General features: G+C 42.8%; 1 protein-coding gene across 1 annotated transcript; it reads left to right on the top strand.

Moving 5' to 3' along the window:
- Positions 1 to 442: 442 nt before the first annotated feature.
- Positions 443 to 23,892, top strand: MED17 (mediator complex subunit 17). The gene is made up of 12 exons (XM_075919304.1): positions 443 to 1,199; positions 1,854 to 2,020; positions 2,410 to 2,629; positions 4,438 to 4,574; positions 4,671 to 4,755; positions 7,294 to 7,446; positions 8,595 to 8,725; positions 11,232 to 11,416; positions 13,162 to 13,299; positions 17,126 to 17,243; positions 21,499 to 21,658; positions 22,685 to 23,892. The coding sequence occupies exons 1-12, from the start codon at positions 959 to 961 to the stop codon at positions 22,888 to 22,890; spliced, it is 1,941 nt and encodes a 646-aa protein (XP_075775419.1). The 5' UTR covers positions 443 to 958; the 3' UTR covers positions 22,891 to 23,892.
- The last annotated feature ends 1,666 nt before the right edge of the window (positions 23,893 to 25,558 follow it).

The following is a 25,558-nucleotide window of genomic DNA, read 5'->3' on the forward strand; positions in this document are numbered from 1 at the left end:
TAAGTGTGGAGTTGCCAGGTATTGACCCGGACAGGCCGGTATTTTTGCCTCCTGTCTGGTAAAAAATTTCACAAAATACTGAACACCTAAAATGTCTGAGGAAGTGGGTCTGGCCCACGAAAGCTCATCATCTAATAACCATCTTGTTAGTCTTTAAAGTGCTACATTGTCCTGCATTTTGCTAAAATGTCTGGTATTTTCTGATTTTTTTTTTTTTTTCCTGGCCAGGAGGGGATGGTCCCTGGTGCTTACCAGGTTCCGCAGGGGAGCTGTCCGGCCTGGTGCAGGGAGGCAAAATGGGGGGCAGCTTGTTAAGGCCAAAAAAACCTCAAAAGCAAAACATTTCTTAAAGGGGCCATGCTGGGGTTTTTGGGCTCAACAACTTTAGTCTCCCACGTTTTCCTTTTTTACTCAACAGAATTTTTTCCTGATTTTTTTTTGGGGGGGGGGGGAGGAAGTTCAGTATTTTTTGTTAAACCAGCTGGGGCCCCTCACTTATGAGGCTCAGGCAGAAGGAGGAGGGGGAGATTGTTGCTTCTTCATGGCCCTGGAGAGGGCTGCTTGCTGCCCGCATGGATTCCCCCCCCTCCCCCAGCTGCCTGGGGCGGGAGGGATGTGAGAAGGCCAACCCACAGCCCGGGTCCCGTCAGCACAACTAGCGCGGGCTCCCCGACCCTGCGGCGCAGGGGCAGCAAGTCCATAAGCGCTGGGACGTGGATTTCTCATGGGAAAAGGAGCGAACGCGGGAGGAGAGTGCGGGGCGCCCGCCCCAGTCAGCTGCGTCTAGCCCCGCCCCCTGCCCCGCCCACCCGGAGCCGAGCTCTCCGGAAACAGCCGAGCTCCCAGGGCCACGCCCCTACGGGCTGTGTCCCAGGCTGCTACCCGTAGTGTTTGAGCGCAGGCTCGGCGGGGCCTGTCAGGGTCGCTTGGGCTGCGCGCTCCCCGCGGCGCCGGGAAGATGTCGGGGGCGCCGGCGGTGCGGATCAGCATCGAGTCGGCGAGCGAGAAGCAGGTGCAGGAGGTGGGGCTGGACGGCAGCGAGACCTACCTGCAGCCGCTCTCCATGTCCCAGAACCTGGCGCGCCTGGCGCAGCGCATCGACTTCAGCCAGGGCTCCGGCTCCGAGGAGGACGAGCCGCCGCCGCCGGGGGCGCAGCCTCGCGACTGGATCGCGCCCGGGGACGCCGAGGATGAGGAGGGTGAGAGAGAGAACGATGGGGGGCAGCGAAGAGCCCCCCCCTCCCCCCGTTGAACGCCCCCTACTGGGACCCAGCCTCCAGGGAGGCAGCGCCAGATCCCAGCGGCCGCCCCCGCTGAGCATCGCGCTAGTTCGACCCTTAGCGAGGGGGCCGCCTGAAATCACTTAACCAGGTTGGGGGCCATGTTCCAGCCCCCGCCCCGTTGTAGCCTCCCTCAGTAGCTGAGAAAACCATCACGGTGCTTAAAACCCGAGCTTGGGTGACCTGTCATTGCCGTAGTCTCTACGAGCCGGCTGATAGCGTGTAACCTGATCCATGCATTGGAAGCAGTTCAGATCTTGAACAAGCTCCCACTTAAATGACTTGGCTTGGTCACTGCAGACCCCAAAATAAAAAGCATGTGCTGCTGCTGCTGGAACTGAAGAGCTATATCTCTTTTGCTGGGGCTATAACAGACTCTTATTTTTTCTGGCTTTGGCACAGAGAACATTTAACATACTCAGACCTACATACATAAAATATAAATTTTATATGCACACTTTCAGATTATTTCCAGACTGTTTATGCTTTGCCTTCAGGTTAAGGACCAGTCTAGTATAAACACTCTATATGCTAAATGCTCCTATAAACCTTTGTTTTGTTTTTGTGCTTTAGGGTTGGTAAAGTTTCAACCATCCCTTTGGCCTTGGGATTCAGTGAGGAACAACTTAAGAAGTGCCTTGACTGAGATGTGTGTGCTCTATGATGTTCTCAGCATTGTCAAGGATAAAAAATTCATGACTCTGGATCCAGTTGTGCAGGATCCACTTCCCCCAAAGCAGGTACAAACCTTATTGATAAATATCTACCAATAATTTAATACGGAAGATCCTATTAAACTTCTTACATAGCCACAAAACAGGGATAGCCTTGGGCAAGCCTCCTCATGCTGTCCTGCCACAGTATCTTGTCTTTGAACTGGAAGGACTATTTCTAGGGGAGAGAACATCAGTTTCAATGATGTGTCTGCTTGAGGCAGCTAACAGGTGCGCCAGTCACAGTAATGTGATAACTGCAGATGAAACTAATTTCAAATTAAGTTACTGACTAGCTCAGCTGATGATTTTTAGTCACTATCCATTTCCAATAATTATAACTCAGAAGATTTGTTTAAAAATTAAACATATATTTTTAAACAGTGTAAAACTGGAATTTATTTTCCTATTTCCAGAACCCTCAAACTTTACAGTTAATTTCAAAGAAGAAATCACTAGCTGGAGCAGCCCAAATCCTGTTGAAAGGAGCAGAAAGGTTATCCAAATCGGTTGCAGAAAACCAGGAAAATAAGCGACAACGAGATTTCAACTCTGAGCTCTTGAGATTGAGACAGCACTGGAAACTGAGGAAAGTGGGAGACAAAATCCTTGGGGACCTGAGCTACAGAAGTGCAGGTATGGCAGGTCACCAGTTATCAAGGATGAATCTTATATTTCACTACAGAATTTTTGATAAGTAATTATAAATGCCAAAGTTGGAAAGGAATGATTTGCAGTGGCAAAATACTATTGAGAGTTCTGTGAAGCAATTAGGAAAAGGAGAACTGACATTTAATGCCAAGAGAAACTTCCTGATATTATTATTTATTTAAAAGCAGGTCGGAGGGACATCTATCAGAGATGATCTATTCTAGATGGTGCTTGGCTCTGCCATAAGAGTAGGGGACTGAACTTGATGACCTTGCAATGTCCCTTCCAGTTCTAGTATTCTATGGTATTGAGATCTCAAAGATAATGATAAAATTGCACCACTTTTGGTACATGGAAAGTAGACTATTCAGAGCACTAGAAAAGGTACTCTTAATGAACAATCCTGCATTGGGGTGCGTTAGGTGAATAGTAGTTCTTGTTCATCTTGTATTTCTATTATGTAGATTTGTTCTGTAATTTAAAAAATAGATATTGGTCATTTTTTTATTTTCTGAATTGATATACAATCCCCATATTGCAAAGTACAGACTTCACAGTACTAAAATGTGGTTTATACAGTATTAATAAGATTATATTATTGAATAAAACATACCGTATTTTCCGGCGTATAGGGCGACTGGGCGTATAAGACGACCCCCATCTTTTTAATTAAAAGATAGGGTTTCATCTTATACCCCAGCGCCCCGCCGCCTCCTTTGCTCCCGGTGTCCCTGGTCTGCTGGAGATGGTCCCCAGCAGACCAGAGGCACCGGGAGCAAAGCCGCCAGGAGCGCCTGGGATGCCCCCCCCGCCGGTTTCCCCCGAGGCTTTCAAAGCCGCGGAGGAGCTCCGGCGGGGGGGCAGCCTATGCGCGCCTGGGATGCCCCGCCGCCGGCTTCCCCCGAGGCTTTCAAAGCCGCGGAGGGGCTCCGGCGGGCGGGCAGCCCATGCGCGCCTGGGATGCCCCGCCGCCGGCTTCCCCCGAGGCTTTCAAAGCCGCGGAGGGGCTCCGGCGGCGGGGCATCCGGCGTACAAGACAACCCCCGATTTTTGGGGGATGTTTTTTAACTTCAGAGGTCGTCTTGTACGCCGGAATATACGGTACAAGATTCTATAGCCTGGGAAAGAGTTGTGTGTCTACAAAAAAGGTAGTTGGTTTTGTGGTTGTTCATACAAGGTTATATTGTCCTAATGTTTCTGTTAAGCAAGTGATGAACTCCACACATACATAGTCCATGTTGAAATGTTTGCACATGATTGAAGGTAAGCCTTTTTGTAAGTGTTCGCAGCCTAAGAGGGAATGAAGCATCACCACTGCAATATGGAAGAACCACTTTATTGTACCATCTAAAAAATCTGTGCATTGGATTTGTTTAACCTAAATTAGAATTTTAAACATTATGTGGAAACATTCTCATTTTTGAGTTGGGAGTAAATATTCAGGTGCAGTATCCCTTATTGGAAAAATCACAGGTACCATAACATTTTAAACCGATAACTTCCTTCTCAGTCTTTCTTACCTCCTTCACTCCCCATGTCCAGAAAAAAAAATGGAAACCATATTGCCTAGATCATATTGTTCTACTGCATTTCTTAATATTAATGTGTAGAGCCTCTTCAGTTGACAGTTCTGCAGTGTGGAGAAGACATTTTACTGAATTGTTCATTGGGGGAAAGTTCAATGCTAGTCTATCTTTTGTATGATGAAAAGATAAGAAGACTTCTAATCCACGAAAACATTGTCTCATGACATTTTTCAGATGTTTTCATAATATTTTCTGTTTCCCTTTTAGGGTCCCTCTTCCCTCATCATGGCACATTTGAAGTGATAAAGAACACAGATATTGATCTGGATAAGAAGATACCAGAGGATTACTGTCCTTTGGATGTTCAGATTCCAAGTGATTTAGAAGGATCAGCTTATATAAAGGTTTGGCAAACGTGTTGTATAGTTTCTGTACTATTTTTGTGTTCTGTATTCCAATTACATGACAAGTAACATTGTTTTTCATTTTCTTTTATACAGGTTTCTATTCAAAAGCAAGCTCCAGACATAGGTGACCTTGGCACAGTTAATCTTTTTAAAAGACCTCTGCCAAAATCAAAACCAGGTATAGCTATACTCCATTTTTTAAGTTGCAGGCCTAAGGATTGAGTCTGCATTTAACATTAAGTTGGGGAATAATATATTATGGGAAAAAAACTTGAGTAGCATCGGAAAATAATCAAAGGGGAAATAATTTTCTCATTCTTGATTCAACTGAAATTCTTTAGATAAATACATTTGAAAACCTCATTTTGTAACCCCTTCAAAAGATACATATGGATATGTTGCTGTTGAAGGCATTAAAATTCCTTCAATACCACTAATGCACATACTTAGTTTCTAAAATAAACAAATCATTTTTAACAACTTTAGGAAGAGAGTCAACCATATAACTCAAGGTTAATTGAAAAATCACTTAATATGGGTTCAGTTTAAACCTTTTTCTCAAATTTTACTTTTATGTATTTAAATATTCCAAGAATGCAACAGGATGAACTAAGACGATATTTGTGCTAAGGATACTAAACTGCGGTTAATTGATTAGTCAAGTAGTCAATGGAATTTCTGGGGAAATACTGCACAGAACCCAGAGTCAGCTGATCCCAGGCTCCACAGTGCTGCCCCTTTGAAATGCCGAGGAAGTGTTTCAAAGAGGCAGCCGCCACACAGCTGACCATTTGCTTAGTGGATAGTCAACTAGTCCTTAACATTCTTAATTTGTGCTTTTGATGGAGAGGAGCAACAAGGAGAAAGAAGTGCATCAACTGCCTTTTGTAGTTCATGGAGTTGAGTAACTACGTTTTTACCTAAACTGAATTATTATTAATAACCCTTTTATTTAATATTCTATTTCAAGACAAAATTTGGATTGAAATGTGATGTCAGTTCAGAGCACTTACAGAATTATTTAAGAAACTGTTAAGAGCAAGGTTGTGACATTTATTTCCATGAACTGGACAACCCGTATTTTACGAATTAAGTTGGGGTTGAGAAGCTCATAATATTGAATGTCTCAAAATTACGATAGGTGCAGTGCATTACTTTAATCTTGTCCTTTAAACGACTGCAAAGCAATTTACAATGCATTAAAAGTGTTGGAATGTAAAGGCGTGTTAAAAAAAGTGATGTTTATGAAGAACAAGTCATGATTTCACACACACAAGATTGTGGTTCTAGTGTAAATGTAGTGTTTAGATGATATCTATACATTAGAAACACAAAATGTATTCCATCAGTCTTCTGTATTTCTTATGGATTAAGCCCAGGAAGAAGCGCAAAAAGATTAACGAGAACTACATGAAATAGTCTTCAAGGAGTGAAGTTGGAGTTATAGTTTATGTAATAAATATTGACATTGCAAGTTACTCAGTTCTTTCTAAAATGGAAATTTATATTCTGTGCACCTGTTCAGTAGTAGCTGCCCATTTATTTAGTAATGTTGGATAAAAGGGGCATATTACTCCAGTTCTCTAAGGTCTGCATTTGCTGCATATTAATGGTGTTAATGTCACTTTAAAGTCCTGAATGATCTGATGTCAGTGCATGGGGGAGAAGCTGTTTGATGACAACTGAAGTGTCAGCTTGAATATTCTTGCATATTTCTGAGATTTAAATGTTTTAAGGCATGGCATTTTAAGTGAGCAATAAGAAGTATTTGAGGCAAGGAGAGTGTGAAAGCATTGGGAATTAAGTCTAGTGAGGATATAATTGAAATGATAGTGGTGTAGATCATGTGAATTGGATGCTCCTAGTTACCCTTTCTTCTAATACAAGCACAGGATAACATCCAGTCCAAATGAAAGATGATATATTAAAAACTGGTAAGAGGAAATGTTTTTATAACATTTATGGAATCTGGGGAATTTATCATAAGATATCAGTGAATCCAAAAATTAAGCAGGATTTTAAAAAGACTAGATGTTCTTGTGAATAATGACCTTCACAATTTCAAACTATGACATGAGACCTCCTGCTTCAGAAGTCAGTTTTAGGCTTAGAAAGGAACTTCACTTGTTTACACATTATGCCACAAGTGTTCATTACAGAGATTCTTCACCTTCTGAAGAATGCTGCACTAGATAGATCACTAATTTGGTCTCGTGTCAATCTTTGTGTTTATGACAAAGCCTTAATTTGGTACTCTGGCCAACAATTTTTAAAAATAGGAGCCTAAATTTTGGGTTCTAAATTAATAATTGACTTTCAAAAACACTATGTGTTTAAGTGCATGGGTTAATTTTGCAAATCTCAAGGTACTGTTTTGAAAATACTTTCTCAGTTTGAAATCTCTTTGAGGTACAGACTGTCATCTTAACTGTTCATTCAGTGCCCTGCACTGTGTAGCAAATCCATGTAGGTACTAGTGCAATACAGATAGTTAATGTGCACATGTAAGTTTGATTACAATTCAGTAGGGGTTTGTGTTGATTCACATAATGGAGATATTATAACAAGGCTCGGTTCAGGTGGGAACAGTAGGCTAGATTTTCCTCACAGTGGTCACCTGGTGCCTTAGTCATTCTCTAACAGCTGACATCTGAATTAATAAAATAGGTTGCTGTTTATTGTTTCTTTGAAAATTTGTATGGTTCATGTTTTTCAGGTGCTCCACATTGGCAGACAAAACTTGAAGCTGCACAAAATGTTCTCTTATGTAAAGAAATATTTGCTCAGCTGTCTCGAGAAGCTGTTCAAATTAAATCACAAATCCCTCACATTGTTGTGAAAAACCAGATAATTTCCCAGCCTTTTCCAGGTAAGAAACCTTGAGAGACTCTTGTCATGGAACATGAAATCCACAGAATTGTCTGTTTTAATCCGGACTTAAACTTTGATTTGTATGATGTTTATGCAAGATCAATTGACTCCTTGTTAATTTATTTTTACCAAATGAAGAATAGGATTAAAGGTGCAGCTTCCCTGAAAACCACATTCTGAATCTGATCATTTCTGACTAAAATGCTTTTTTTAAAAACTATTCACATGATGCACTTATTTCAATAGCAGCAGTACTAACAACAAAAGTGTTGGTAGTCTAGTGCACCATGTTACGGAAATAGGACTTTGAGGCTCTTTAGCAATCTTCTCCAGTGCATGGAAACTATAAAACTTCTGGCTGATTTGTAGTAAGTACTTGAATAGAGCTAAGTCTAATATCCTACAGTCAGGCTACTCGAACAATATGGGGATTCTGAAAGCGATCAGTTGGGGGTCGCACACAGGTGATAAGCGCAAAAAAAACCCAACCTCTTGCTAATGTAGCCCTTGACTGAGAGGCAGAAAGATACTCCCCATGTTCCCCTTGCATACCAGTGCCTAAGGGAACCCAGGCTAGTAGATTTTGTGCTCCAGCCCCCTGGGTGGGCTGCGGGGGAGGGGGCTGGAGTGCCAGCACAGGCTCCCTAATACTGGGTGGAGAGCCCTGAGCTTCAGGGGCTCGGTGCAGGCAAGCTGGGGCCAGATGCAGACCTTGGGTCTTAGGTTCCCCACCCTTGCTCTGTCCTCAAAGTTGCCAGGGAATCCTGCACCCCTGCTGAGGGTGATCTTGACTTCCACCTTCCTAAGGTTTTTTTGGATTGCGTCAAACAATAATGAATGGTGAACTGGGTGATATGAGAATTATTTATTTACCAGTATGCTACAGGTCTAACTCTTAGGAGACTTTTCCTTTTCTTTACTTGATAAGGAATTATATTTATTAATTAGCTTGAATTACAAATTTGCAGAATAATCAGATTTTCTTTTCTGGTTTCCATAGTCTGACTTTTTTTTGAATTTCTCTGAAACAGCATTGATTGAGAAGCTGATGATTTTGAAAGGGGATAAGAGAAAAAAGAATAAGTTGCCCTGTCTCACTTCTACTTATTAGCATGAAAAAGTTGAAAGTTATTTTGCTTTATGCAGGTTTGCAGTTGTCTATTTCTTTGTGTCACTCTTCTAATGATAAAAAATCCCAAAAAGCTGCTTCTGAAAAACAGAGTCCAGAAGATCATCTCTATGTTCTGGAACACAATTTGCATCAGCTGATTAGAGAGGTAATTCATTTTTATTTGAACGTTGAAGTTCTCTTATTTCCCATTCATAGTCCCATTATGTCATAACACCAGTGGCCAGTGATTTTCTGTCCACCTGTATAAGGCATGTCTGTTGCATGTCTAAGAAATGCCTCCATTGTGTAGATGTGGAAAGCTAATATCAGGAATTCCACTTGAACATTCATGGGATATTGTTCCCTGCAGGGATGTTACAGAGCTTCACTGGTTAAACGATAGCACTTACCCAGTTAACCATTTTAACTTAGGTCCTACTGCCCAGCCCCACCGGAGCTGATCCGGCTTGGCGTGGCTGGCCACCGATGCCAGTGTCCACTGACAAGGACTAGTTAACTGGTAAGCATAGTAGTAAGCCTTATGCTTACCGATTTAACATCCCTAACTTTTAGATGTAGCCTCTAAGTTGGATGCTCATTTCAGGAGAATAGTTCGTAAAGACAATGCTTAACGTAGAAAGAACAGTTACTTACCATAATTGTGAGTCTTTGAGGTCAGTCTCACTCCTCTTTTTCACTATTCTGAAGATTTACTATACATTCTTGATTTATTAGAAGAAGCTGTGTTGTGGTTGGAGCTGTGCGCCCTGTCATCAGTGTGGGGGAGTCATGAGGCCCTGCACCCCATCCACAGTCAGATGTAGCTGTCAGCCAGTAGATAGAAGGGAAGGTTTAATAGTCAACAGGGATACAATATAGGACAGTCTTTTCAGCACGGTAACCAGAAGCAGTCAGTACAATCCATCTTGGGGAGAGGGGGCTCAGAGCCTAGGCCCGTGATCCCTACCCTGAACCCCAAGCCAACCAAGACTAGCTCACACACCCAGCAAGCCAGTCCCAGCCCCCTCCTCCTGCTTTTGTCCTGCTTCCATAGAAGTAGGTGTCACATGGTCACACTCCTTCAGGGTTTTGGTTACAAAAGGCATCAATCATTGGGTATGTGGGGGAGGCTATCACGCCATAATTCCCATCATCATGTAGGTATTCGTGCAGTGCCCAGAGAAACTGAGGCACACAACCAGGCACACATTTTAACCTTGCTGGACACACAATTTCTGACTTGCAAGTTGCCATTCTCAGGCCAAAAAATCTTCAAAAACAAAAAATGCTGAGTAGGAATTCACATGCAAATTTGACATCCTGAAACAAGGTTTAAATAGATGCATGGAATGGTTCTCATGTTACAATAGGTAATTTCTCATTCAGGTACTCTAGCCTTCTCATCATTGTTGGAGATAAGCCACATCTCTCTGATTTAATTGGCACTGTCGTCACACTCCCATCTTTGTATCGCATCCTTTTCTGTTTTCTTCAGAATCAAATCTAAAATGGTTGTCCTCTGCCCTGCCCATTTAATAGGTTTGGATTTTTGTTCTAGAAATGCCTCTTCCTCCTCCTCCTTCCTGATGTCACTCCTTTTTTTTTTTTTCTCCCTCTTAAACTTTATCCAGAGACTTTCAACTGGTCTATCTCTCATTTCCTTCTGCATCTCAGAATTAGTGTAAATATTCTCGATGCATAATGCAACACCCTTTAGTTTTCTCTTCCTTGTTGTGCAAAAGAACCACATAAACAGAGGAGCAGACTACACAGGGAAATATAAAACTTACTGTACATAAAGTGCTGGTGAATGCACACAGTAAAACTGGAGAAATAAAAGAATACATGTCAGCTTTTCTTACTGTGATTATATGTGTTAAAATAGCATGCAGCACTTCTTTGCCAAAATATGATCTTTTTAATATTGTCCTTTTAAAACCAGGGTGGGGAACCTACAGCCCATGGGCCATATCTGGTCTCTGGCTGGCTTGGAACTATCCCATGGCGAGGCTCAGGGCTTTCACCTGCAGCGCAGCCAGTCTCTGAGCTTCGACACCTCTGCCTGGCTGGAGCACATGTGCCGGCTGGCCTTCTTAAGGGGGAAGCCCTAAGCCTTGGCACCCCACCGGGGATACAGAGTGAGTGCTGGCTCACCCTACTGCATGGAGAAGAATTGAGCCGTTGCCTCCTCTGGGGATGGAGCATGAGCAGAGTCCCTAATCCCCGTTGGGAGCCATGTCAGTGAGACTTGGTTTTATGTTGGGTTTTGTTTTTATTTTTGCTTCTCACTTGAGTGGTTTCTAACTAATATTGCCTCTAATCTTTTCCATCCATGTGCGGAATAAACTTTTTATGTGCACCGAGGCACGTGCAAATGTGCCCCACCAATAGAAACAAAAAAACTAACTGTGGGCACTCTGCTGATTGGCTAGGCAGTATTTGAATCTCTGCTAAGCAACCACAGAAGTGCACAGCTTCCAGGGAACACTGCCCCAACTGATTTTTTTTTTCAAGTGGGTCAGTGGCCCCCAGCCAAAAAAGGTTCCCCATCTCTGTTTTAAAACATGAAGCAGTGTATTATATAGCTAACCAATGATGTATTAGAAGAGCATGCTTGACATTTGTTGGTTTTTCTTGCAGTCATCTCTTATAACAACTATTGTTTGTTGCAGTTCCACAAGCAAACTTTAAGCTCTACAATGATGCCACATCCAGCTAGTGCACCATTTGGCCATAAGAGAATGAGAATGGCAGGACCTCAGGCTTTTGATAAAAATGACATCAGCTCCTTACAACCAAATGAAGGGCTTCTGGAAAAGATCATTAAACAGGCAAAACACATCTTTCTGAGGCGCAGGTATGTATCCAAGCTATTCTTGATAAAGCCATAGTAAAAACTAACACTCATGTGTTCAGAATAGTAATAGAGATGTAGCCGTGTTAGTCTGGTCTAGCTGAAACAAAAGACAGGACTATGAAGCACTTTAAAGACTAAAAAGATGGTTTATTAGGTGACGAACTTTCGTAAGCCAGACCCACTTCCTCAGATCAAATTGTGGAAGAAAATTGGCACGACCATATATATCAAAGGGATACAATACAAAAAAGTGAACACACACAAAAAGGACAAATCAGATTTCAGAACAGAGAGGGAATGAGGGGGGAAGGTTAATGTCTGTGAGCTAATGATATTAGAGGTGATAATTGTGTTTATTGGGGAAGCTATCTTTGTAATGGGTAAACACCTCTAATATCATTAGCTCACAGACATTAACCTTCCCCCCTCATTCCCTCTCTGTTCTGAAATCTGATTTGTCCTTTTTGTGTGTGTTCACTTTTTTGTATTGTATCCCTTTGATATATATGGTCGTGCCAATTTTCTTCCACAATTTGTTCTGAGGAAGTGGGCCTGGCCCACGAAAGCTCATCACCTAATAAACCATCTTGTTAGTCTTTAAAGTGCTGCATAGTCCTGTGTTCCATACAGACTGAATTAATTTTTGAGAATGTTCCCAAAACTTACTACTTTTGTTCCAGAGACTTATTTAATCTTGAATATTAGGAATGAATAACTCTCTCTCCCACAGTGACACCCATGGAATACAAACACAGAAAGTTCAATACTTGCCCTTAAAATACACCTATAGCAATGATGGGCAACCTAGGCTAGCGAGTTGTTAATGAGTAGCCCTCCTTCATCTCACTGGACCTCAAGATTGTTATAACTGAGACAGCAAACTACCCTACCCTGGGAGACTGACTGCTCTTGCATACCTAGAATTTGTGGGGTGTGCTGATTGAACCACAGCAGCACTTTGATTGGATGCAGAGGAAGTGCACAGTTCTTTCAGTCAATGTTGTATGCAGTCAGCATGCACCTCCCTTCACATGCCCTTGCTTTATAGGTGCATGTCACTTTAGTGATACCGATTGGGGGGGGGGGGGAGGGGAAGCCTACGCGGACAGATACCAGCAGAATCGCCCAACCCTGCATATAGGCAACGGTAAACAGAATGTTTCATGGGTCACACACAGAACTCTGGTGTGCCACATGTGGCCTGCAGGCCACAGTTTGCTCACCACTGCTCTACGTGATGCTTGTAATACAGAGGTAGTTGTCTCTGCGTTAACAAAAGCACTGCTTCCATCTTTTATAGTACTTTCCTCAGTAAAGTGTGGAGACATACATAGTTGATCTGTATGCTGCATAATATATATTCAAGACTATCTTTGAGGAATTCATGTAAAGTATATCTTTTAAGCAGATGCGACACGTCCTTTTGCAATTCTGGCACCAAAACAGTTTTGTTTTCTTGTGTGTGCCCAAACTGTTCACCTTCTAATGCAAATATATGTAGCTTTAGGTGTCCTTAAACTTAGTTTGTAAAATAAAGTTATTTAAAAAATGTACTGTACAGTACCAGCTAGATCAAACTGCTACATTCTCTCTACCCTGTCTTTATTTGGAGAAAAGATGGTGGCACACTAACTAGATGACTGGAAAAACTTAAAAAACAATGAAGTCTAGCAGCACCTTAAAGATTAACACAACATGTAGATGGTATCATGAGCTTTATGGTTTTACTCTTTTGTTTCTTTTAGAACTGCTCGAACCATTGACAGTCTCGCTAGTCGTATTGAGGATCCACAGATTCAGGCCCACTGGTCAAACATAAATGATGTTTATGAATCCAGTGTCAAAGTTCTCATAACTTCCCAAGGTTATGAACAAATATGCAAGTAAGTTTGAAAACTGAAATACAGGTTGAACCTCCTAAATCCAGACTCTCTGGTCTAGCAACATCCATGGTCTAGGAGGACCACAGATGTTGCTGGACCAAAGAGCCCCAGAGGCCAGAGCAATACAGGGGCTGGGGAGGCCCAGCTGGACCAGGTGGCATCTGGGGAGCTCCTGCCCTGGCCAGGGAACCCATGGCATTAATGGAACCAGGCAGTGGCCAGGGAGGCCCACCCCAGGCCGGGGAACCCCTAGTGTCAGCGGGGTCAGGATGGCCAGGAAACCCCTGGCATTAATGGAGCCACGTGACCAGCTATTGGCAGCCAGGTGGCCTGGGCCAGGAACCAGTGTTCCCTCCATCCATGAGCAGAGTGAGTTTTGTTATGTGCACCAATATTGAGGTCGTGAGCTTTTGCAGAAGTGTGCTACCATGGTACCCACCAGTTACTAACAAACAGCTAAGATATTTTTTTTAAACATTATAGAAGAAAAAAATACTTAAACAAGGGATAGCTAACAAGGTACATGCCTATTTATTTAATATGAAATAAAAAAAAATAATACTGCAAAATGTTCAGTAGCTGTTCTTTTGAGGCACAAAACAAAATTGTCCAGCTTCTTGATATAGCAAACAAAATATTTTATTATTAGTATCCGTACATGAAATAGTTGTTATACTTTATGCTTAAAATTAAAGATTGTTATTTAATGGGCTCATTTCTGAACACTTTTTGTCCGCATATTGTTCCCTATTATCTAGGAAACAGGGTTTTTTAATATTTCAGTTGTTTACATATTATAGATCTTTCATTCTTCAAAGCTGGTGTAATTCAGTTCTGTGAAAATATTGAGGCATGAAATCCTTTGCATATTTTCATTTATTTATTTTTTTCTGCACCTAAGCAGTGTCTGAAAAACATGGGTGGACAGCAAGCTTCAGCATTGTAGCACCATGTTAGCACAGTCCTTCTTAGATGTGGATTGCGCTCTTTTATGGGTGCTTCCTGCCTTGTACTCTGAACAGAAGGCAAGCAACTGGAGTTACCGGGGGAGAAAGGGGAGGGAGCAGCAAAGGCTTTTTATTAAAGCAGCCCAGCAAAACATGTGGCTGCCCAAGAGAGGGAAGAGGGAGAGGAGGGGAGGGAAAAGGGGACACAGAGCTGTCTGGCCACCTGCCAAAGCTTTTTTTAAAGCCGCTTCCACTCTCCCCCACCTCTATTTCCCCCCATCAAGCCCATCTTTTCCCACTTCCAGATATAGCATCAGGAGCTCTCTGCAAGAAGTACCTCATTAGTGCAGGGCTGCAGGCATGCTGCTGCACGGTTCTGCTAACAAGATGTGTGGGTCTTAAATTTTTCCTGCGTGGCCACTCAAACACGCAGCCTACAGGGAACTATGCCAGAAACCCCAGGAAATCCCTGGTGGCAGCATGACCAGGGAACCCTCTGGTTGAAGTGGGCCTGATGGAGATGGGCAACCTGGCCAAGCAATCCATAGAATCCCTAGCCAGCAGGGCAGTGTGTCCAGATGGCCATGGCTGGGGAAGCTACAGTGGCAGCAGGTACAGCAGTAACCAGATTTCCCCAGGGTTCCGCGCTGGGGCTCACCCTGCAGCAGTGGGGCTGGCAGCAGCCAAGCAGGGCTTTCTTCTCCTCCGGCTCCCCCCCTCTCCACTAGGAACCCCAGGAGATCCTGGGCAGCTGAGTGGGGAGCTATACCGGGCCAGCATTTAGCAGAGCCACTGGCAGGGCAGGGAGCCCCAAGGAGAGGAGCACAGAGCAGGGCAGTCTGCAGTGGAGACCTGACCCCTCCCCTGGTCGGACAAACTCACTGGTCCGGGACCGTTCAGGTCCCAAGGGTTCTGGACCAGGGAGGTCCAATCTGTATTCTCTGAGACAACTATTAAGGTAGCTAGGGTGCCTGTGTGCATACAATATTATGTTGTACTTGATCCAATCCAACTTCAGGCTGATCAACATGAGCCCAGTATTTGTGTGTTTGCTGTGTATGTTCGGGTATGGAATATTCCTGTATTTGCAGAGAATAAGAGAAAATTAAATTTTCCATAAATTGAGATGAGCTTGATTTAAAAGCAACACTCTGCCCAAACAGCTTTCAGAAGAGAACCCCAAAAGTTAAAAAGCTCTCTACCTTCTGTAGCAAAACTGTTACATTAATGTAGGAATTTTGTAAATAGATATTACCTTTTTCCTTTTTTTCAGGTGACCAACAGCATTCCTTTAGGCAAAGAGTCAAATGTTGGGCCTCCATTACTAAAAGTGTCTAAAAACACTTTCCTCTATTTCCACATTAGTGGGCTGGAGAAACTGCTAGATTTCTGAACCAAGAGCTGCTACTTTGTTAATCTATAGGGTTGTCAATAGGGAATCTGGAACTAAAATGATCACTTGTAATTTACTCCTTCAATTATTTCAGTATAATTCTGCGTGTAGAGATTTAGTTCTGTAATACAGGTGTTTATTCTCAGACTTGCATCAAAATAGAGATTCGTATTTTAGAATTAAATGTCTACACATAAACTTGCAGTGAAATAATCAAGAATTATACTCTGGTTTAGTTCCTTTGATTCCTGATGCCGTACTCGTTAAAGCCACAGTTCTGTGCTGCACTGGGTGATCATGAATTTATTGAGATCATAGATGAGTCCCATGTCGTTTGTACCTAATCTTCACCCTCTGCAGGTTTTGGTCTTTTAATCTGACAGAGAATTGCTGTTTGAGATTTTATGCTCCTGGAGCGCTTCAGAGAACAGGACTCTACTAGCTAGAATGGGATTAATGTTGACAAGAACAGAGTTGGCTGGGGGAGAGAGGATACATGTTATGTCACTTGCATCTCTGATCTTAGCTAACCAAAATACTTTATAAGCAACTTACCAAGAAACATTTAAAGGTTCGTTAGGGCTCCCCTGCGCTCTCTCTTGCTTCTTGTCAAGCAAGCGGAAGGCCAAAGTCCAACGTGCAGGCAATGCAATATTTATTGGGGTTCCCAAATAAGCATAATCCCAGCTGTTTATACCTATAGAACTTTCCTTTCCCCCCCCCTTCACCCCAATCTCTTCCTTTTTAACAAGCTTAATTTATACCTGTAGTGCTTGCCCCTTGTACCATCCCTTACAATTGATGATCATAGTCTGTTTTGGAGGATTTTGAATCTGGGCTTTGGTACCACCTCTTTTGTTACCCCATGGGAGGAGCAGGGAGTGAGGTTTTGCACTGGCCAAGGCCACCTTTTCTTTGGTTTTATTGTTTTTATACCTTATCTCTTCCCCCAGCCCCCCCCCCCCCTCCCCCCAGTTCCCTTCGCTCCTCCCAGCTGGTTGCTTGACCTTATCTTGAGATAGGAGTTGTGGCAGTCATATATCAAACTCCTATCATATAACAGTTTTGCTCTGTCTTATTTTTTCTCATTATACAAAACTCCTTATCTTGTATGCAGAAGCAACACACACTCTCTTTGTTCCTTGTTCACCTATGTTAAAGATATAATGTCAAGAGTCAAGCAGGCAAACGTAACCCAAAGTTCTATGTCAGGCTAATGAGCAGGCCTAAATACTATATTACCACTTCTAACAAGGTTCATGCTTTGTTGTTCATTCAGATAGAAGGTGTTTTCCCTATTGTTCTAATCAAGATCATGGGAGTGTCAACATGGTAGCTTCTTTATGGATTGCTCTTTAGCACATGCGTGTAAGATTCTCTTAAAAGTGACCTCTTTTTAATTAGGAACTTTTATTAACATAGTGAACTGCCAACTTCCAGATAATTTTTCAGTAGAAGTACAGATTCTATATTCTTGTTTTAAAAGATCCATTCAGCTACAGCTGAACATTGGAGTTGAACAGATCAGGATAGTGCACAGAGATGGAAGAGTTATTACATTGTCTCATCAAGAACAAGAATTACAGGATTTCCTTCTCTCTCAGGTAAACTCATGTTCAGGGTTGATTTATTTTTTTTTACTTGCATGTGTTTGTGTTGTTGGTAATTGTGATGAACAGTAATAAGTATCATGATTGTATTTGAAAAAAATGATGTTTAAGTCTGAAAGATACAGAAACTAGGTAGAAATTCTACATGTGCAGACAAGAATATCAGTCACTTAGAATCATAGAATCATAGAATAATAGGACTGGAAGGGACCTCGAGAGGTCATCGAGTCCAGCCCCCCACCCTCAAGGCTGGATCAAGCTCCGTCTACACCATCCCTGACAGATGTCTATCTAACCTGTTCTTAAATATCTCCAGAGAGGGAGATTCCACCACCTCCCTTGGCAATTTATTCCAATATTTGACCACCCTGACAGTTAGGAATTTTTTCCTAATGTCCAATCTAAACCTCCCCTGCTGCACTTTAAGCCCATTACTCCTTGTCCTGTCCTCAGAAACCAAGAGGAACAAATTTTCGCCTTCCTCCTTGTGACACCCTTTTAGATATTTGAAAACCGCTATCATGTCCCCCCTTAATCTTCTTTTTTCCAAACTAAACAAGCCCAGTTCATGAAGCCTGGCTTCATAGGTCATGTTCTCTAAACCTTTAATCATTCTTGTCGCTCTTCTCTGTACCCTTTCCAATTTCTCCACATCTTTCTTGAAATGTGGCGCCCAGAACTGGACACAGTACTCCAGCTGAGGCCTAACTAGTGCAGAGTAGAGCGGCAGAATGACTTCACGAGTTTTGCTTACAACACACCTGTTGATACAACCTAGAATCATATTTGCTTTTTTTGCAACAGCATCACACTGTTGACTCATATTCAACTCGTGGTCCACTATGACCCCTAGATCCCTTTCCGCCATGCTCCTTCCTAGACAGTCGCTTCCCATCTTGTATGTATGGAACTGATTGTTCCTTCCTAAGTGGAGCACTTTGCATTTCTCTTTATTAAACTTCATCCTGTTTACCTCTGACCATTTCTCTAACTTGCTACGGTCATTTTGAATTATGTCCCTATCCTCCAAAGAAGTTGCAACCCCACCCAGTTTGGTATCATCTGCAAACTTAATAAGCGTACTCTCTATCCCAATATCTACATCGTTGATGAAGATATTGAACAGTACGGGTCCCAAAACAGACCCTTGAGGAACTCCACTTGTTATCCCTTTCCAGCAGGATTTAGAACCGTTAACAACAACTCTCTGACTACGGTTATCCAGCCAATTATGCAACCACCTTATCGTGGCCCTATCTAAGTTATATTTGCCTAGTTTATCAATAAGAATATCATGCGAGACCGTATCAAATGCCTTACTAAAGTCTAGGTATATAACATCCACCGCTTCTCCCTTATCCACAAGGCTCGTTATCTTATCAAAGAAAGCTATCAGATTAGTTTGGCATGACTTGTTCTTCACAAACCCATGCTGGCTATTCCCTATCACTTTATTACCTTCCAAGTGTTTGCATAGGATTTCCTTAATTACCTGCTCCATTATCTTCCCTGGGACAGACGTTAAACTGACCGGTCTGTAGTTTCCTGGGTTGTTCTTATTCCCCTTTTTATAGATGGGCACAATATTTGCCCTTTTCCAGTCTTCTGGAATCTCCCCTGTCTGCCATGATTTTTCAAAGATCATAGCTAAAGGCTCAGATACCTCCTCTATCAGCTCCTTGAGTATCCTGGGATGCATTTCATCAGGACCTGGTGACTTGCTGACATCTAAGTTTCCTAAGTGATTTTTAACTTGTTCTTTGTGTATCCTATCTTCTAAACTTACCCTCTCTCTGCTTGTATTCACTACGTTAGGCACACCTCCAGACTTCTCGGTGAAGACCGAAACAAAGAAGTCATTGAGCATCTCCGCCATTTCCAAGTTCCCTGTTACTGCTTCTCCCTCCTGACTAAGCAGTGGGCCTACCCTGTCCTTGGTCTTCCTCTTGCTTTTAATGTATTTATAAAAGGTCTTCTTGTTTCCCTTTATGCCTGTAGCTAGTTTGATCTCATTTTGTGCCTTTGCCTTTCTAATCTTGCCCCTGCATTCCCGTGTTGCTTGCCTATATTCATCCTTTGTTAGTTGTCCTAGTTTCCATTTTTTATATGACTCCTTTTTTATTTTGAGATCATGCAAGATCTCCTTGTTAAGCCAAGCTGGTCTTTTGCCATATTTTCTATCTTTCCTACACAGCGGAATTGTTTGCTTTTGGGCCCTTAACAACGTCCCTTTGAAATACTTCCAACTCTCCTCAGTTGTTTTTCCCTTCAGTCTTGCTTCCCATGGGACCTTACCTACAAGTTCTCTGAGCTTATCAAAATCTGCCTTCCTGAAATCCATTACCTCAATTGTGCTGGTCTCCCTTCTACCTTTCCTTAAGATCATGAACTCTATTATTTCGTGATCACTGTCCCCTATACTGTCTTCCACTTTCAAGTTCTCAACTAGTTCCTCCCTATTTGTTAAAACCAAATCCAGAACAGCTTCTCCTCTGGTAGCTTTTTCAACCTTCTGAAACAGAAAGTTGTCTCCAATGCAGTCCAGAAACTTATTGGATAGCCTGTGCCTCGCTGTGTTAGTTTCCCAACACTTTGCAGGTTAAATTGTGATTGACCAAATTCTTCATAAATGTTTTATGTATGGGACTGTGTTTAACTATGGGAACTGTATAACATTTTAGCTAGATGGATTTGAATTCAGACAACTAACAAAGAAGTTCATTTATATACATTTAACTGCAAAGTTTATGCTACTCACCATGTGAGCCTTCAGATCTAACAAGCATGATGTTTTTCTTGATCATAAGATGCTACTTACTTGGTGAGAGCCATGTGAGACGCCAAGATATTTTCGTGCAAAACAAACTTGTCCTAGCCAAATCCCATCAAGAGTGGAGTTCTTAATAGCTAACATGCCCTTAATTAGCATCACTAAACCTGGCTGGTTACATGGCATTGGCTTCTCCTTGTTTCTAATAACTAAATCGGGGTGGGCAGCTTGCGAGCCGCATGCAGCTCGCTTCCCCCCTCCCTTCACCCTCCCCTGTAAAGTGCAGCTCACAAAGCCACCCCTGCTCCTCCCCCCAATGGCCTCTGGCTCCCCTGTGCTCACCGGCACTGCCCCCAAGATGAACGACTCGCTGATGCTACCTCCACTGACAACGGAGGTAGCATGGGCTTCCTGCGGAGCGGGGGCAAGTTCTGCAGCTGTGTGCCAGTGCCCGGAAGCAGCAGGGGAACAAAGTCCACGGCATGTGACGGACCGGCTATTCTCCCCTACCTCCCCCAACAGCTCACGTGGTACCTAAAACGCCGGTCCGTCACGTGCTGTGGACTTTGTTCCCCTGCTGCCTTCCTGCGCACAGGGCAGGAGGTGGGGGTCCGGGACTGCGCCAGCTCTGGCTGCTCTGGTCGTGTGTGCTGCCGTGGGGAGCGGAGGATCAAGGTGTGTGCTGCCCGAGCATTTGGGGCTGACACTGTCCAAGACTTCCCCCTTCCCCCGCGCAGGAAGGCAGCAGTGGAGTAAAGTCCCCATAGCGCTGACTCCAGCTGCTCGGGCGGTGCGTGCTGCCGTGGGAAGCGGGAGAAGCGCCCCTGGCCAGCCGGGGGCCGGAGCCATGTAGCCTCCCCCTCATGGCCAGATGGAGAGTGCTAGGTACTACACTTCCTCCCCACTCCCTGCCAAACCAAGAGGACTGGGCCAACCCTGTTCTTAACCCAGCCCCACCCCCTGGTGGCCGGATGGGAGAGAGCTGGGCCAGCCTCAGTGTGATCCAACTCTTCTTCCCCCCCACGCACACACAGACAGACTGGCTGGAGTGGGGAAAGCCAGGACAGGCCAGGGCTGCTACACTTGGACCTGGCCCTCCCGGGGGACCATGGGAAAGCTGGGGCTGCCGACCCCTGGAGAAGGGGGGTGGCGAGCATAGCAAGCAGGGCCCTAGTACATTTAAAGACTTACAGTTTGATAGTCAGTGTATACAAGATATACATCTATCTATCTATCTTTATCTCCCCCTCCCCCAATATGAGCTAGTAACAGGCACGTACGAAGGCAGATTTCTACTTTCTATTGTATGCATTGAGGTATCTTCATAAAATGACCAATTCTTCTGAAATGGGGCAGAGGAGGGTAATTGAGGGGAAGTCATTTTTTTTATTTACTAATATAGGCCAGGAAAAAAGAATAGGAACAAGAACAATAAGAAATGATCATAAACAAAAAACCTAATCTTCTGTTATCTTTCAGATGTCACAACATCAAGTACATGCAGTTCAGCAGCTGGCTAAAGTGATGGGATGGCATGTGTTAAGTTTCAGTAATCATGTGGGTCTGGGACCAGTAGAGAGTATTGGCAATGCATCAGCAATAACTGTGGCATCACCAAGTGGAGACTATGCTATTTCAGGTAGAATTTTGTATGATTATAATAGAAAGGTATGAAAACTATAGATTTTTCTAGCACTTAAAACGCTCAAGGATTGATTCTATATGGCTTTATTATATAATGAAGTATTTTATAAACAAGCTTTTTTTTTTTTTCTTGTGTGGAATTGACATCTATGGAAAGTACTAATTCAATCAAGTCTGCTACTCATTGCTGTTTAGTACGTGGGGTAATTTGCTTAAAGCATCTGACGAAGTGGGTCTTCGCCCACGAAAGCTTATGCTCCAATAAATCTGTTAGTCTATAAGGTGCCACAGGACTCCTCGTCACTTTGGCTTAAAGCCTTTTTAAAAAATACTGATTTGTTCTGTAATAAATACAAGAGAAATAGATTATTGCATATTTAAGATATGTTTTACTATGTGCAATGAAATTAAATAAAGTAACTTTGCATTACACATAATGAGGCCATTAAAATTCATTATTCCTAGCCTTTGTGCTTCCACATACACTGATAATGCAACACTGAAAAGCTTTGGCCCCTTCACTACATCAGATAGAGCTAAAAAAGAAATGCAAATATTTCTCTGATAGTACATGTAACAAAAATGTTGTAGGACTTTGTAATTGTCTCTCTTAAAAGATGAGTACACTCTTACAGTGTAATCTGTCAAATCATCTTCTTGAGAAGGCACATAAATACCTAAGTTCCTAAGATACAGACTTGGGATAAAGCTGAATGAGAATCGTTTTAAGATTCCGGTGCTCTTTTAATTTTTCTGAATACAATTGACTTTTGGTTTGCTCTGAGCAGGAAAATGTGCAAAAGAGCAATAAAAACATTCAGGGGAAATGTGAAACCTTGAGAACAAGCCAGAAGACTTCATTAGAAGTAACAATATTTTAATTATTTGTCTTGTTTAATAAATTTCCATATGGTAACTAAAGGAAAAATGTATGGCTAGTATACTGCACATAGGGGTATTTATTAAGATGGATTAAAAAACCTGAAAGGGTTTTTATTTATGTATTTTCTGCTCATTGCAGTACGTAATGGTCCTGAAAGTGGCAGCAAAGTTATGGTGCAGTTTCCACGGTGCCAATGCAAAGACCTCCCGAAAAGTGATGTGCTACAAGATAGTAAATGGAACCATCTTCGTGGGCCATTCAAGGAAGTTCAGTGGAATAAAATGGAAGGACGAAATTTTGTATATAAAATGGAGCTCCTCATGGCTGCCCTAACTCCATGCTAATAGCCTGACATTATACTAACAAGGACATGGGATTGCCACTCTTTTGTAGTGGTATCGATCAGCACAACAAAGGGAAACAACCTCGGAGATACGTGAAAATAGTGCAAAAGTGTTCACTTTTGCAGCTCTTTATAGAGATGTATCCAGTGTGATTGTCAGAACTGTTACTTGCTATGTGAAATAAATACGATCTTTTTAAATGCCCCTTTCAATGAAAGTTTTAAAATGACATTAAAATAAAATCTTATTTTTGTAGCTTAAAATGTTGTGATGCTGGGATATAGTTCTGAAGACTGCTCTTTATTGAAGATGCCTAAAATTGCCTTTGCTGTTGATTACTGACAGTAACTGAGAGAACACCTGACTAATTTATATGAACAAATTTCTAAAGACACACCAGGTAACGAACTGTAATCTGGTAATATTTGAGCGATTCAGATCCAACTGGCTGTCCTATTTTTCCCAGCTCAACAGCCTGTTTATTCCTGAATGGAAAAACCTCTGTTCTCATTGCAGTTTTCCTTAGAAGACTGCCTGTAAGCTCTTCTGCAAAATGATGATTTTGGTCTTTAGAGAGCATATATTATGCTATCACTGAGCATTTGTGGGAGGTGTCCTAATATCCATAGCATGTTCCGTGACTTGCCCCTTCTGACTATTAGTGGATTTTTTTGGATGGAAATAGACAATGACAGAGACAGTGAAGCCTGTAATGAATTATTAAAGCCTCATAGGAGTTATAATTCAGGTCATCCTTATGGAGTGAGTCTCTGACATGTGCCCTCAAATTGGAGGGTCTGGATCCTACTTTGGTGTGGCTTCTGGACATCATTTCCTCTAATGGTTTAAGAGAAACGAAGTTTGTTCACCCGGAAGGTGTGAACAAGTGCATCTTTTTAATGCAGATAATATTAATGTTCTTTAGTGCCTTTCTGGCAAATTTTCTATCACCAGTAATCATGGATCAAGTCTTTGAACTAGAATAAACCTACCTAGGTGTGATTTGGATCTTGCTTTTTTTTCCTCTTCCCTGCCACCCAAACGAAGGCAAAAAGAAGGGGTTTCTCTATATTTAGATCAGAAGCCAGATACAAGAAGTTCCCTCTTCTAAACTGAATTTGTTTATATGGACTCATTGTGCAAATCCCAGACAAGGCTGAAAATGGGAACTGTTGTGATAAACATCTCTTGTCATTTTGTTTGCAGTTCTTGTCTGCTTTGCCATTGCAGATACTTTGGGTAACATGTTCAGTCATGCTAACTTTTTGGGGTGATTTGAGTGACACTACAACCAAACAGGAAAGAATAAGGCACCATTTCTGGGTGAGATTGAAATGTACATTAGTTTGCATCATAACTAAAGATAAAGCTTATCTATCTTGCCTGAGATTGAATTGCTAGTGGTTTGTTTTGGTATTTATCCTTCGTATAAATTTGTACCTCCTATGAATCACTCCATCCTCACTCACTTTCATCAGGCTGGGGCAGAGGAGTGGGGTGCAGGCTCTGGTCTTGGATTAAGGGACCTGGAGTGTGAGAGGTTCTGAGCTGATCTTGGAGCAGGCAGTTGGGATGCCAGAGGAGGTTCGAGGTGCAGGCTCTGAGAGGGTGTTTGGATTCAGGGGTGCATGGGGTTAGGGCAGGTGCTTGGGTTGCAGGAGGGGGTTCATGACTGAGGTAGGAGTTTGGGATGTAGGCTACAGCTGAGCTCTGTTAACCTCGGGTGGCTTTTGGGTGGTGGTGCAGTGAGGCTAAGGCAGGCTCACCCCTGCCCTGGCCCTGCACCACTCCCAAAAGCAGCCAGCAAACTCCATCCCAAGTCCTGTTTTGCCTCCTCTCTGCTTGGTGGAGAAAGGATACAGAGTGGGAAAGGGGGCATCTTGACATCAGTGCCCCTTCTCTCCCTCCTCTGCCCTGTCCAGAAAGCAGGAGGCTCCCTAGGGGGAGAGGTAGCTTAGGTCAGGAGATGGGCAGCAGTAGGGGAAGGGGCAGCTGACGTGCTGTCACTTGATAGCCTCTTGGCCAAGCCAATCAGGACCACCTCTTGGAGGCTCCAAGCTCATCTGGTTGGTGACCACTGGATTAGACCATATTACTTCTGCGGTAATAGTGACTATTTCAGTTATCTTCTAGTGGTAAAACTGAAAAAAACTTAAATAGCTAATAGTCCTGCAGCACCTTAAAGACTAACAAAACATGTAGGTGATATCATGAGCTTTTGTAGGAACAACCTACTTCTTCAGATGCATGGAGTAAAAGGGGTCCAGGTTGCAAATATAGAACAGAGAAAGAGGATGGGGAGAGAGAGAAGAAAAAATGTCAATTAGTGTGTCCATGCTCAATGAGGCTAATAGAATGGGCTGCAAGTATTCTAAGTACCTGGTGCTTAGCATTTTATGTCCACCAAGATGTGGAAAGTAGCAGTATATCCAGGGCAAGTCTTTGTTTAAACCTCTGTTCAAGGAAGGTGTCAGACTTGTAAATGAAACCCATTTCTGTAGTTTCTCTCTCCAGGGGCCTTTTGAAATTGCTGTGAAAAAATATACTTTTAGATCCATTAGTGAGTGCCTGTGTTCCAGGAGAGCTGCTTCTAGGAGAGGGGAGGCTAGACTTGAACCCACCACCCACAGTTCTACTAGGCAATTACCTTTTCCCCTAAGCCATTCCG

This window comes from Pelodiscus sinensis, chromosome 1 (genome assembly GCF_049634645.1).
Source record: "Pelodiscus sinensis isolate JC-2024 chromosome 1, ASM4963464v1, whole genome shotgun sequence".
Classification (NCBI taxonomy): domain Eukaryota; kingdom Metazoa; phylum Chordata; order Testudines; family Trionychidae; genus Pelodiscus; species Pelodiscus sinensis.